This window comes from Bos grunniens, chromosome 13, assembly GCF_055505025.1.
Source record: "Bos grunniens cultivar Pamir isolate PY7600 chromosome 13, Bosgru_T2T1.0, whole genome shotgun sequence".
Lineage (NCBI taxonomy): Eukaryota > Metazoa > Chordata > Mammalia > Artiodactyla > Bovidae > Bos > Bos grunniens.
In genome coordinates this window covers 47,439,951-47,452,700 of record NC_141177.1, presented here as the reverse complement: position 1 = coordinate 47,452,700, position 12,750 = coordinate 47,439,951, and the positions used below count along the sequence as shown (strand labels likewise).

The following is a 12,750-nucleotide window of genomic DNA, read 5'->3' as shown; positions in this document are numbered from 1 at the left end:
CTCTTTATGAATTAATCATTTATATTCATTTATATTTCCAATTTTTACCAGTAGAGGGAGTAATCTACCAAAGACTAGACCATTCACATAGAAATGTTATTATAACCTAACTTTTCAAGGCTTAAGTAATATCCACTCACCTCTTCTAACTATAGATACCCTTTCAAAATACTCATGACAGCATATATTAAAAGTCAAAATTTTCTGACCCATATTTTTCTGGTATGCCAAATAACTCCTCAATCTGCAAAAAGATCTCTAAAGAGATACTGCACTTTAAAGAATAAAAGGTACTGACTACATTACTAAACAATTTCCTACAATGTTCTGACAGTTGCTGCAATGATACTGAACAGGACACAGGAACAAAGCTCCAACAACTAACGCAACGAGGGCAGCCTGCACGTTCCACTGTGTAGGAACAGTTACACAGCGGGGTACAACATGGAGACATAAGGGAAAACAAAGTGTGTACAAGTATAATAAGGAAAAAAAAAACCATGAAATAGCTAGGTGACAACACCTGGTATATATAAGCTGTGACTGTCCTTATTTTATAATTCATAATTTTAAATCTTATGTCTGTCCATAACTTTTCTAAGCATTTAAAATGTACATAAAAATAAGTATGGTATTGATGTTCTATAACAATTATGCTTTTGCAACTTGGTTTTTAATTCAATCAGGGAAATCTCTGATAATACAAAGGACAAACCTACTTTAAAGCTTAACCGATTTTACTTAAGTGACCTCCACAATAATCATCTTACACACTTTTACCAACTGTCATTAATCTTAAGAGTGAAAAAAATATTTTAATTTCCAATACCAAATCGGTAATCTTTCTTTTGAACTTTCTTTTTTTTTTTTTCTTTTGAACTTTCATGCTGAAAAATATACAACATACAACTAATCATTTTAACCATTTCTGGGTTTACAATCCAGTAGTATTAAGTGTATTCACACTGACACACAACCATCGTAATTTCACCTGCATAACTTTTTCATCTTTCCAAACAAATGCTCAAACAATTAAATAATAGCTCCCCATTTCACAAACCCTAAGGAGGCACAGCTCTAGTTTGTGTTCATGAATTTGTCCATTTGGGGTACCTCATAGAACTGGATCACAATAGTTGTCCTTTTGTGTTGCTGAGCATAAGGTTTTAAAAGTTCATCCATGCTGCAGCGTGTATCACAATCTTACTACTTTCTAAGGCTGAGTAATACTGCATGTATATATATATCACATTTTGTTTACCCTAGGATTGTTTCCACCATTTGGCTATTGTGAACAGCGCTGTTGTGATCCTTGGTGTATAAATATCCATTTGACTCTGTAGCTTTCAATTCTCCTGATTACACTTAAGCAAGAATCACTGGAGGATCCTACGGTAATTTTATGTTTCACCCGGTGAGGAACTGCCAAACTGTATTCCACAGCGGCTGTGTTTCAATGTGTATAAAGTGATATTTCACTGTGGTCTGATTTGCTTTCCCTGTTGACTAATGATGCTGAACACCTTTTTATGTGCTTACTGGCCATTAGATTATGTTCTCTGGAAAAATGTCTTTTGAACTCCTTTGCCCAGGAGGAAATGGCCACCCACTCCAGTGTTCTTGCCTGGAGAATCCCAGGGATGGTGGAGCCTGGTGGGCTGCTGTCTATGGGGTCGCACAGAGTCGGACATGACTGAAGCGACTTAGCAGTAGCAGCAGCAGCCTATTTCTGAACTGGGCTGTTCACTTTCTCGTTGAGTCATACGACTGTATATTCAGGATATTAACCCCTGATCAGATGTGACTTAACAAATGCTTCCTCCCATTCCATGGGTGGTCTTTTCACTCTAGAGCCTCCTTTGAGGCAGTTTTTAATTTTGATGAAGTCCAATTTATCTATTTTTTCTTCTGTTGTCAGTGCTTTCGGTGTCATATCCAAGATATCAGCACCAAATCCAGTGTCATAAAGATTTTACCTTGTTTTCTTCTAAGAGGTTTATAGCTTTTATCTCCTAAGTTAAGGCCTTTGTCCCATTTTGAGTAAATTTTTCTAACTATTCTAAAGCAAGACAGGCAATTTAAAATTCCTCTTCTATAATTGCTGGTTCATATCCTTTGCTCATTTTTCAACTGGATTGTTTTTTTCATACTGCTTTGATGAATTCTTAATGTATCCTTTAACATACTGTGTTTTAAATATGTTCCAAATATTTTCTCTTAATTCAGTATTTGCTTTCAACCTTTGTTTCTTGTATCTCTGTCAAAGAGAAGTTATTATGAACTTTTTAAGGCAAATGTGTTTTGAGTCTGATTTAAAAGATCTTCCTTGACTCACTCTCAAGTTATAAACAAATATTTTCTAATATTCTTTCACCACCAGTATTCCCTCTGTCCCACTATTCAAAATGCCATCTTTATTAACGTAATTTTAGTAAACTCACTGACTAAATCAGACTAACCACCTCTCCCCATTAATGTCCCCAGTTATTCAAACATCTGAGTACCTCTATGGCCAATTGGTCTAATTTTATATGAATATTTAGTAACCCTAAAAGTAGTTTAAAGCAAAGCAAGGAAGGGCTGAATGGTGGCCCACTTAAAACCAGTTATGACCTCCTCTGTGGGCTTACTGCCTTAACATACACTGGAAAGTCTTTGAGTTCATTTTAACTTCACCCAGTCGACAAACGTCATCGAACACAAAAAGGAAGTTTAGGTGACTAACTTATACCTCATATTAAGAATGACTAATCCCTTTCTTATTAGATTAAGACTATAGAAAGTCAAAGTCGCTCAGTTATGTCCGACACTTTGCGACCCTGTGGACTATACAATCCATTAATTCTCTAGGCCAGAATATGGAGATGGGTAGCCTCTCTCTTCTCCAGGGGATCTTCCCAACCCAGAGATCGAACCCAGGCCTCTCGCATTGCAAGGGGATTCTTTACCAGCTGAGGCACAAAACTATAGAGCCAGCATGTGACTGACTGACTCTTAAGACATGCTAAATTTTCTGAGAAATTACTTAAGGCCACTGACTAGGTCTGCTTCTGCAGCTACTGTTTACTTTTCAAACTTATTTTAATAAACTGTAACTCAAAATTATTAAATAAGAAATTTTAATCTCTTCTGACTTTGGCACTTGTTTGGCCAAATCAAAAAACAAGGACCCATGTCTCCTGCCTATTTTGTCATTTCACAAATCTGGAATGGAGGGTGGAGTCAGGACCAGTTTAGAATGTTCAACGGGCTACCAATCTGTAAAAATTCAGCATTTTTTAAGCTCAGAGTTTCTCTGTACTCTGTTGTCCAATAAAGTAATCTTGCCACCAGATGTTCAAATGTTACTGTAACAAAGATATAAATCTGTAAGGAGGTAACCTGACACCTTGTTTCACTCTACCTAACACTAGAATTATTATTCTCTGCAAAACCAAACAGCTTCATAGTTCCTCCACACTTCTATGCCTCAAGCAAGCACAGAATGATTTGCCTTAGGTTCTTTTTAATGGAAGATACACTGGCATTACATAGATCTATTTCTGGTTTCTTTAATTAGATCACAACATATGTAACACTTCTTCTCCAAATACATTTTTAAACCATGACCAAGGCAGGTGCTTGCCCAGCCCTCAACAGCGCATTACCATTCTTTCAGTTTATTCACATATCACAAATACCGACTGCCTATTCTAGGGATATAGAAGTGGTCAGGACAGAGATCCTGCTCTTGTATTTTTTATTAAAGCATTCTATTGCTGACACCCTTAAAATATAGCTTAGTTACACTATTAGCACTTAAGACCAAGACCCATCTAATATGAACCATCAACCTCTTAATTATTTGTTAAGGAAAATCCAAACAGGAAATCACTATGTTGATGAGAAGAGTCAACAGGAAGCTTAACTGAAATAACACAGATGTCTCAATTGAGGGGAAAAAAAAGTATTTCAAATTAATGGACCTTTTTACAAATTTAGACTAACTGGAAAACAATCTGAAAAGATGCAAATTGTTACACAATTTATTTAAGGGAATAATATTGTTTCAATTCACATGCAAGGGGAAGTACTATTTTCCTTATACACACAGGCAATTCCAAGGTTATCAGGTTGCTTTCTAGAAGCTTAAAATTATATGTAAAATTCTCACATAAAGTTTGTGATCAGCAAAGACACTCTGTAGAATTTAAACATGAATTATTTGTAATCTGTTTCATGACATACAGTTTTATGGAAAGAACATGGATTTTGGAGAAACTGCATCTTACACAATACGTTCAGACTTCAGCAATGTTCAAGCTTTTCATAGCTAACAGACAATTCTTTTCCTCACAATGTTGTTTTAAAGAATAAAATGTAATCAAAATATTTAGCACCAAACTAGGTATAGTTTACTTTTTATTATGTTAAGTTTCTCAGGAATGGTGCTTGAAGCTTTGAAGGAGGGCAAGGAGTGAAAAAAAGTACAAAAAGCAATAAATCATAATGTCTAACCCTACATAGGACAGTCTAATTGAAGGAACTAAAATAATAAAGTGGTAAGTGCAATAACAGACCAGAAGAAAAGTGTTTGAGAGGTTAACTGACACTGAGAACAGAAGGACATCATAGCTGGCTCTGAAAAAAAGAGTCCTGAGTTCAACAGAACAGGAATGGAGCAAAGAATATATCCTTTTCTGCAAACGATCAAACCATAGAAGAGCATAATGTGATCAAGTATAAGCTTTTAGCAGATGAATTATATAGAGAATGTAAGAGTAAAATACTGGAGGATCAAGCTAGTTAAGACAGATGCAATCAGACTGTCAAGGACTTGCTATTGTCTTACTGAGAAGTATGAACTTTGATCCTTTGGATAAAACCACTAGAAAATTTTAAGCCAAGAAAGAACACAACCCAGTATAATGATGTCAATGCTAAGTGCACAGACTGGGTAGAAGTTATCACAATTATCAGTTATCACACACACACAGTTACCAGAGCACAGCAGTTATCAGAGGTTATTTCAAGAGCCATGATCTGAGTCTCATGGCAGTGGCAGTAGCAAGAGGAAGGACATACACGAATAAAATCTGGAAGAATCCAAGAGTTGTTGATGGATGGGTAAGGGTAGAAGGCCAAGAATGTTAAAGAACACGGAGTAGTTGGGAGGATAGTGTTATCGCTGAGAACCTGCAAATTAGGGGAAAGGAAGGCATTTGGTACATGTTAACTTCTGGATACCAACTACTTAGATAAAGAAGCAGACATGTGTGTGAGTTAGAAATAAAGATTTGGGAGTTACTTATGTAGACAAAGTAGTCCTAAGAATTGCCAGCCAGCAAATGAGAACATGTTAGGGGGAAGAAAAAAGAAAAGTAACACAGTAAGAGACTAAACTCTATTGACATTTAAGGAGCAAGAAGAGAAGAATGGGGAAATTGAACAGCAGCAGTATTCTAGAAGTCAGGGAAGAAAAGAATTCCAAGATGAAGGTAAGAGCTGAAAAAAAGGCTGTTAAATGAACAAGAGGTAAAATGAGATAAATACCAAAGATCTTTTTTAAGGCCAAAGGATTTTTTTTTCAAACTGAGAAAGGCTTTTAAAAATAAAATGTTCTGTAACCAAAATAAAACTGACAAAACTGGAAAACCAAACTTCCTTTAGAAAGTACTACTAACTAACAATTAATGCATTAAATCATATTTTCTAAGAAATTCTCTTGGAAATTTAGTTCTGCATCAGGGCAAATATAACTTGTACAATGAATTCTGATACACCATCTTTGGGGAATTTGACAACATTTGGAATACCCTGCTTATGTACTATGCACTATATGATAAAGCATGGTTTAATAATGTGTAAAAACTGCTACAGGGGAAGTTCAAACAACATACATAAAAGGAGAAGAAACTAGAAGCGAAAGAAACCCAAATACTTAAATCCTTTGTCAACAAATTAAGTCAGTGTGAAACAGTGGGCCAGATATTACAGTAAAAGCTTAAACACTCAATAGGTCCTTGTCACATCTCCTAAACCCAAACGAAAGAAAAATTCCTCAACGGTTTACCGATGCTAATCTGCTAATGAGTCTAGTCATGAGAGTGATGTGTTTACTTAATGCCTTTAAATTTCCTTAGTTTCATAAAACAGTGTTAAGTCTGGGACTGTGACTGGCCTATACAAATATGCTTATCCCATCACCGTGCTTCCCATTATCCATCATCTCCCAATTTTTTTTCTAACTTTTTTGAACATTCTATGGTTATTAGCACAGAGCTGGAATTTGGGTTGCAAATTTTAACCTCTTCTTTCAACTAAGTCCTAATTCAGACATAAAACTCCGTATCTTATGGCCCATAACTCAGCTGTCTAATTCACAAACTGAAACCAACAGTTGCGTGTTATGTGAAAAATGACAAGTTTTTAAATGTCTCTCTTTGTATTAAATTTTAAGTGAAAACTGAGACAATTTCTAGAGTAAATCATGAAGACAATTATCACAAAACACCCAAAATTACTTTTATACAAGTGTGATGGGACACTCATTTAGCTTTAGCAAGTTGTTTTATCCATTACTGTTATAAATTAAGCACTTGACTTCAAAGTGTTAAATGCAAAACCAGTTCTGAGGCTCCATAATTAAAAATAAAGAGAAAAAAACTAATTACAGCTAACTCAAGATCTAATCTATGCAGTAACATTCTAAAAGACTTTTTAAACGAATTTATAATTCAGAGTCTCACTGAAGCTGACGGAAATCATGTCATATAATCAGAAACTCACACTACAGTTCAACGTGCAGCATCTAGTAATAACGGCATACCTTTTCTTTCTGTTCTCTGAGCAGGGACAGAAGATGTGGGTGTAGGCAGTTTTGATAAAGTAGATGCTCCATTAGCATCAAATGATTTCTTTGGCTGGTGATCAGACTGTAGCGTAAATGGACTAGAAGGAACAGTGCTTGGGGTAGCAGTTGGATGAACCACTGGTTTGATGGGGTGCTGTACTGGCGTAGAACTACTGTGAGTCTCTGCTCTTGGCAGTCTGTAGTCTCTGTCATTGTGTCTGCTTGTCTGAGACAAAATATTCTGTGGGAGCAAACTACTGGCATCACTGGAATGCTTGTCTTCCACTTTAGTTCAGAGTTCGGAAAAAGAGATGTCGGAATGACGGAAGGGGGAAGAAAAAAGATTACGTTAGAATCCTGTCTTTAACATCAGCTAATTTAGCAACATACTTGTACTTACATCTTTTCTATAAAACTGCAAGCCCAGTTAGTGTCTGCAGTTTTACCACTAGCATATAAACATCCAAATACTGGAAGAGGAATTTCAGATCGACTACAAATATTAATTCTATTCTCAGATTTCAAGTGGGCTACTAGTTTTGGGGGATTCTTTAGAACCACACCATAGTTCAAACAGAATATTTTTTTAAAAGATCAATATATGGATTTATAACATTTTACTCAAATTAAAAAAAAATATTTTAAAAACAGAAAAAGCAAATGATCCATTCTTTTAAAATATGGATCTTGGCTCTAATTGACTGTATCATCCACAGTGGTTCAACTGCAAAGAATTATTACTTTGTTAGCCTGATTTTTCTGAATACTGAAGCAGCTAACTAGTGGGCTCTAAAGTTGTTGGTACTGGGGCTAAAACAACCTCATTTAGGGATGGCTGAATTTGTGAAGAACTCTCCATTCAGTAAGTAAATCAACTCATATTTTAAAAATGCTAACAAATACCAGAGTTAGTTATAAAATCAAGTTATAGATAATGCTATCTGAAAATAGAAGCCCTACATCTGCAGCAAAGTCAGAAAAATATACTTATGTTAAAAACAGATTCTCTTCCAACTTAAAGCCACAAAAATAAATTTTAAACTCAAAATACTTTTGCTTTTGCAAAATAAGTACAAAAGAAGGAAAATCTGAACAATCACAGTTAAAGAAAATCTATATTTATCAAAAATTCTCCGGCCTAAATTACAATAGTCTCCCCAGTAACTAAAGGATTAAAGCAACTTCCATGCAGAAAAACATCTTAAGATTCAAGCACGTGATTACCAAAGGATGCCCTCCCTGTTGAATACAGTGTTATTTTTTTCCAATTCATGGTTCCTCCAAGTCTAGAGACCACAAGAGCACAAAGAAGGAAGTATGCTTAAACTACAAGTCAGTTTTCAAGTTGGCAATGTACACCTTCTAACATTATAGCCAAATAAAAGGTACTGGGTATAGTACTGGATACTGTAAAAAAAAAAAAAAAAAAAAAAACTTTAGTCATTATCAAAACAAGGTCTTCTGACTTGAAGACTTAATGAAAATCAGGGTTACAAAAGATGTATTTATTACTGTACCAGAAAAAGACTGAGCTGCCACATCAGATCACAAACATCTGCTCCATGATATTAAATCAGTAAACTATCAATTTGAGTGCATATACAACTTAAAAGTTTATTCTAAAGTTTCTTCCTGAAAATAACACTACCACAAGCTTTTAGAGATAGATTTAATAGTTTAAAAAAAAAACAAAAACAAAACATGCCCAATTCCCATCAACCTTGTCACTTTCCTCATGAAGGAAATGCCCTTTGTTCTGTATGACTACAGCCAAAATGTATTCAGATGAAAATTAAAGATACTTCTCACATGTGTAAACTTTGGGGGTGAGGGGGGGACACAGCAGCAAAATCATAGCAAATGAGAATGCTACGGCCCCAACAGTTTTCTATTACTCACAACTCAAGACGAAACACGGTTCAAGTGACTTGATCTGCACATCCCCACAACAGGAACACTAAGCAAGTGTCTGGAAACACGATTGTCACGACTGGGGCGAGGAGAGGAGTGCCACTGGGATCTTATGTGTGGAGGTGGGAACAAGCTCTACATTCTACAACAGAGGATAGAATCCACCAAGAATGACCTGACCCAGAATGTCAGTAGTGTCACTGTTGAACACACCAAGGTAAAGTTTCTCTAACCACAGAGCAATCACTCTACGAGGCATAGATTAAAGATTAAAAATCAAACAAAACACAATACAACCACATCAGTGCAATTACAGTAGCAGCGATATCAAATTTAAAATTTCACCTATACAACTTCAGTGTCAAATTGTGGATTATTTGCAACACTGCCAAAAAACCCAAAACCCCAAAATGCTCTTAAAAATCCTTTCTTCTACCTTTCTCTCTTTACATGTAAAGTGTTCCCAATCCTCCTGCTCCCTGCTCCACACCTCTTTAGTGGGCTGTTAGGAAGAACAAAGCTTTAAGTGCTACCTTACATGCATACCAATGTACCAGACACAGAGGAAACTCTCCCAGCAGTTTTTGGTAGACAAAGTACTTCAAAGGCTTAGTAGAAGTAGAAGCAGAAGTAGAAGCAGCAATACAGCTAAAACCCTTTCTCAAACATTGTAAACTCAAAAAGTGTAATATATGACTACATTTCAACACAAACACAGACCCACTCTCCTCCTCTACACTTCTAGGAATTTAACTAAGTTATCCGGTAAGTGGGCAAGCACAGGAATAGCAGCACTGTTTACTGTAGGAAAAAGCTGAAAACCATACCAGTCTCTACAGACAGAGGATTATCTACCGGACATGAGCATGTCCAAAAAACATTTTGAGCATGCAGTCAACATAATAAAAGTTAAATTATAAAATGACAAGCAAATATATGTTTGGAAAAAAAAAAAAATTTTTTTTTTTTGGCAGTGCCTTAAGTCATGCAGAATCATAGTTCCTCAACCAGCGATCAAACCCCTGCTCCCTGCAGTGGAAGCACAAGTCTTAACCACTGGATCGCCTGCGAAGTCCTATATCCTTGAAACATTATTGAGTAGAAGAAAAGGTTAAGAACAGTAACATAATCTGATTTTGATATAAAACACATACACATGTAGTTTTATATACTATTATATGCAGCTAGAAAATAAGTTTATGTCTCCAAGTGTTCCTGAATCATGAGATTAAAATATTTTCCCTCTTTCATTTTTAGTAACAAACACGTCTAACTTCTGAAATCATAAAGAAGAAAAACTGACTTCACTTCCGAAAGTAAAAACAAGACAGAGATAACTTTTAAAAAAACTATGGTTTTTATTTTCTTAAAGATATTTTTTAAGCAGACAAAACTTGTATTTTCACTTCTGTCAACGTTTCTATTAGATCTCTAATTACCCGCAAGGGAGGACAAGTGCCTAGGTTATTTTGGAGGAAGAGACACACTAGATGGTAATCTTTTCCTCTCTGGGAATCACCAGCCTCTTGTGTGGAGAGGCCCACCCTAATAACTGAAGTATGTTACCTTTACACCCAACTAGCCACTCTCCTGGATGCCCATAATTTATTCAAGAGGACCACAAGCTGGGCACTATGTATTTTTTAATCTGGAAGGAAAAGCCACTCATTTTTAGTTATTCACCAAAAGTCAGTTACTTAAGTAAAATGAGACTACAACCAAAGTCTTCTGTATCAAAATACAATATTCTTAATTTCTTAGAGTACCTTAAACCATTTTCTAAAACTCAAGTACAATTTAATATAACAAATTTAATGTTTCCAGAAACACATTTTAAACATTCAGCCCTACAGAACTATATTATCTGTTTCACCTTTAATTTTTCCCATCAAAAGTTCAATATCCTTTATTGGGACCAAATATATACCTACTTTTTTGAGTTACAGAATGAGAACTCAAATATGCTTAAGTCTAAGAATTTCCAAAACACATCTTAAAATTCTCAAAACTTGATAAAGAGCCTAAGAATTCTATGTGGCATTTAAATTTTATTCTGGGCAAGACAAGTCACTGGGAATAGAACATATGTGGTAAAATCTTTAACTTCAAACTTTACTTGAATTAAAAAAAATAAATTTATGTTACCCATATTGTTCAACTTGGACAAAATCTGACCTTAAGAGAACATGAAGGTATGCCCACAGTACAGAGATAGCACACAGATCTATGATCATTATGAAACCATTTCCAGATACAAGGATAAACAAGTTTTCTCACTGGCAACACAAAAACAGGCATTTCATGTCACTATCTGTGTACCTTTGATTTAATTATTAGATTGAAATCCAGGAAGGTTTGCAGTGTCCAGTTTAAATGGGGGGAGAGGGGTGTTGCGGCAGCATGAAATTTTACTTTTTAACCAACTCAGTGGCATCATAGCCATTATGAGTAGTGATGAATACACAGGTGTATTCATTCTACTATGTACTATTATATACTCTTTCCCTTTTCAAGAAACAAAATAATGTAGGTTACAAGGACAGATCCAGCATAAAAAACCTGTTATGTTTCTAACTATTTTACATTATAAGTGGCAATGCACATATATCTGTAAACTACTGGAATGAATCAAACACTACATTAGTTCAAAGAAAAAAATTAATACTTACTTCCACTGGCAAACCCACTAGTGGCTGTTGCTTGCATCACCTCTCTTCTGTAATCTCTATCTTTTGGGAAGCTATTAACTGCCATCTTGTTTGCTTCTTTTTGTCTCTGTTCTCTAAAAATAAAAAATAAACCCATAAAAATTACAACAGATACAATGAACCTACACAACATTCTGGTCAAATGCTTAAGGAAACAGTACATTGAACATCAAAGAACAAAGCAGTGATGTCATGTAACTGGTGTGGGACCTGGGACACAGCAACAATAGTAATGCTTCTCACTGACGGCAACATTACACTGATTATTTACATGCCATGAACCCCACAACTCAACACGGTAACAATAATTCTACATTCTACATGACGGAAACACTGTCCTACAAGATGAAGAATTCGAATACAAATTATAGAAAAGATGAATAAATGTAGATCAATATGTTTTAAAATTAAATATACTGTTTACAAGGACCTTGTGAACAGCTGCTCATCTGTCCTAGTTTTTTGGTTTTTTAAGAGAAATTATGGAAAACACAGACAATGGTCAACATTTCAATTAAGTAGAGAAGTGATGAATAGCACACTAAGAAACCTAAATGTAGAATGTTTAGCATCCTAAGATGTTAGCCTGTAGAATCAAGAATGAGAAATACTGTTCAATTAAGCACAAATACCTTTCAAGCCACTCTTTTGGTTTTTCCCATTGTGAAACTTCTGTTCGACAATTATAGTAGTATTTTTTCCCAGAAGAGCTAATATGCTCAGACCAGTCATCTGCAGAATCATAAGGCTTAAAAAAAATTAGAAAATGTTAATGTAATCATTTGATATATCAAGAATGTAAATGGTTTTATAAGCACACATAGGGGAAAAGACCTGAGACAAAGGTGCCCTCATCTGAGATGGAATCATCTGCATGTACACTTAAGGAGCTCTTAGTCTAAGAAAACCTTCAACTGTAACAATGGTACACTCTATAAAGTATCAAATTAAACAGTTCAGTATCTTTACTAGGTACAAGAAAGACATGAAATTAATATCATACTGACCTTAGAAAAGCATTACAAAACCCCCATTAACACAATTTTAACTGCTGAAGTCTAGTCATACAGAGAATCCACTCAACTGACTGACCTGATGGCATGAAAGCACATCAGTTCTGAACACTTTAAGGCACAACAGTAATCTGTGTAACAGAGAACAACCTGCTTGTATTCACTGTTACTTAGTGGGGGATAAAAGCATACACAAGAAAGCTTCAGTATAAAGACAGGATATTAAAAGCTATGAATTTGCTCCAGCTTCACAATCCACAAGACATGTCAAGTATTAACTGAACTT

At 35.3% G+C, this 12,750-nt stretch overlaps 1 protein-coding gene across 21 annotated transcripts in view; it reads right to left on the bottom strand.

Annotated features, from left to right (window-relative positions):
- The window catches only part of WAC (WW domain containing adaptor with coiled-coil), a 77,718-nt gene that overhangs the window by 16,746 nt on the left and 48,222 nt on the right, over positions 1–12,750 (bottom strand). For 12 of the 21 annotated variants that reach the window (XM_086333903.1, XM_086333887.1, XM_086333891.1 and 9 more), the window contains 3 exons: positions 12,084–12,199; positions 11,413–11,525; positions 6,809–7,117 (listed from right to left, as the gene is read on the bottom strand). In XM_086333903.1, the coding sequence (XP_086190029.1) occupies positions 6,809–7,117; positions 11,413–11,497 (394 nt within the window). In that variant the 5' untranslated portion in view covers positions 11,498–11,525; positions 12,084–12,199. The remainder of the gene's footprint in view (positions 1–6,808; positions 7,118–11,412; positions 11,526–12,083; positions 12,200–12,750) is intronic. The other 9 variants (XM_086333899.1, XM_086333902.1, XM_086333900.1 and 6 more) reach the window with 1 other exon arrangement.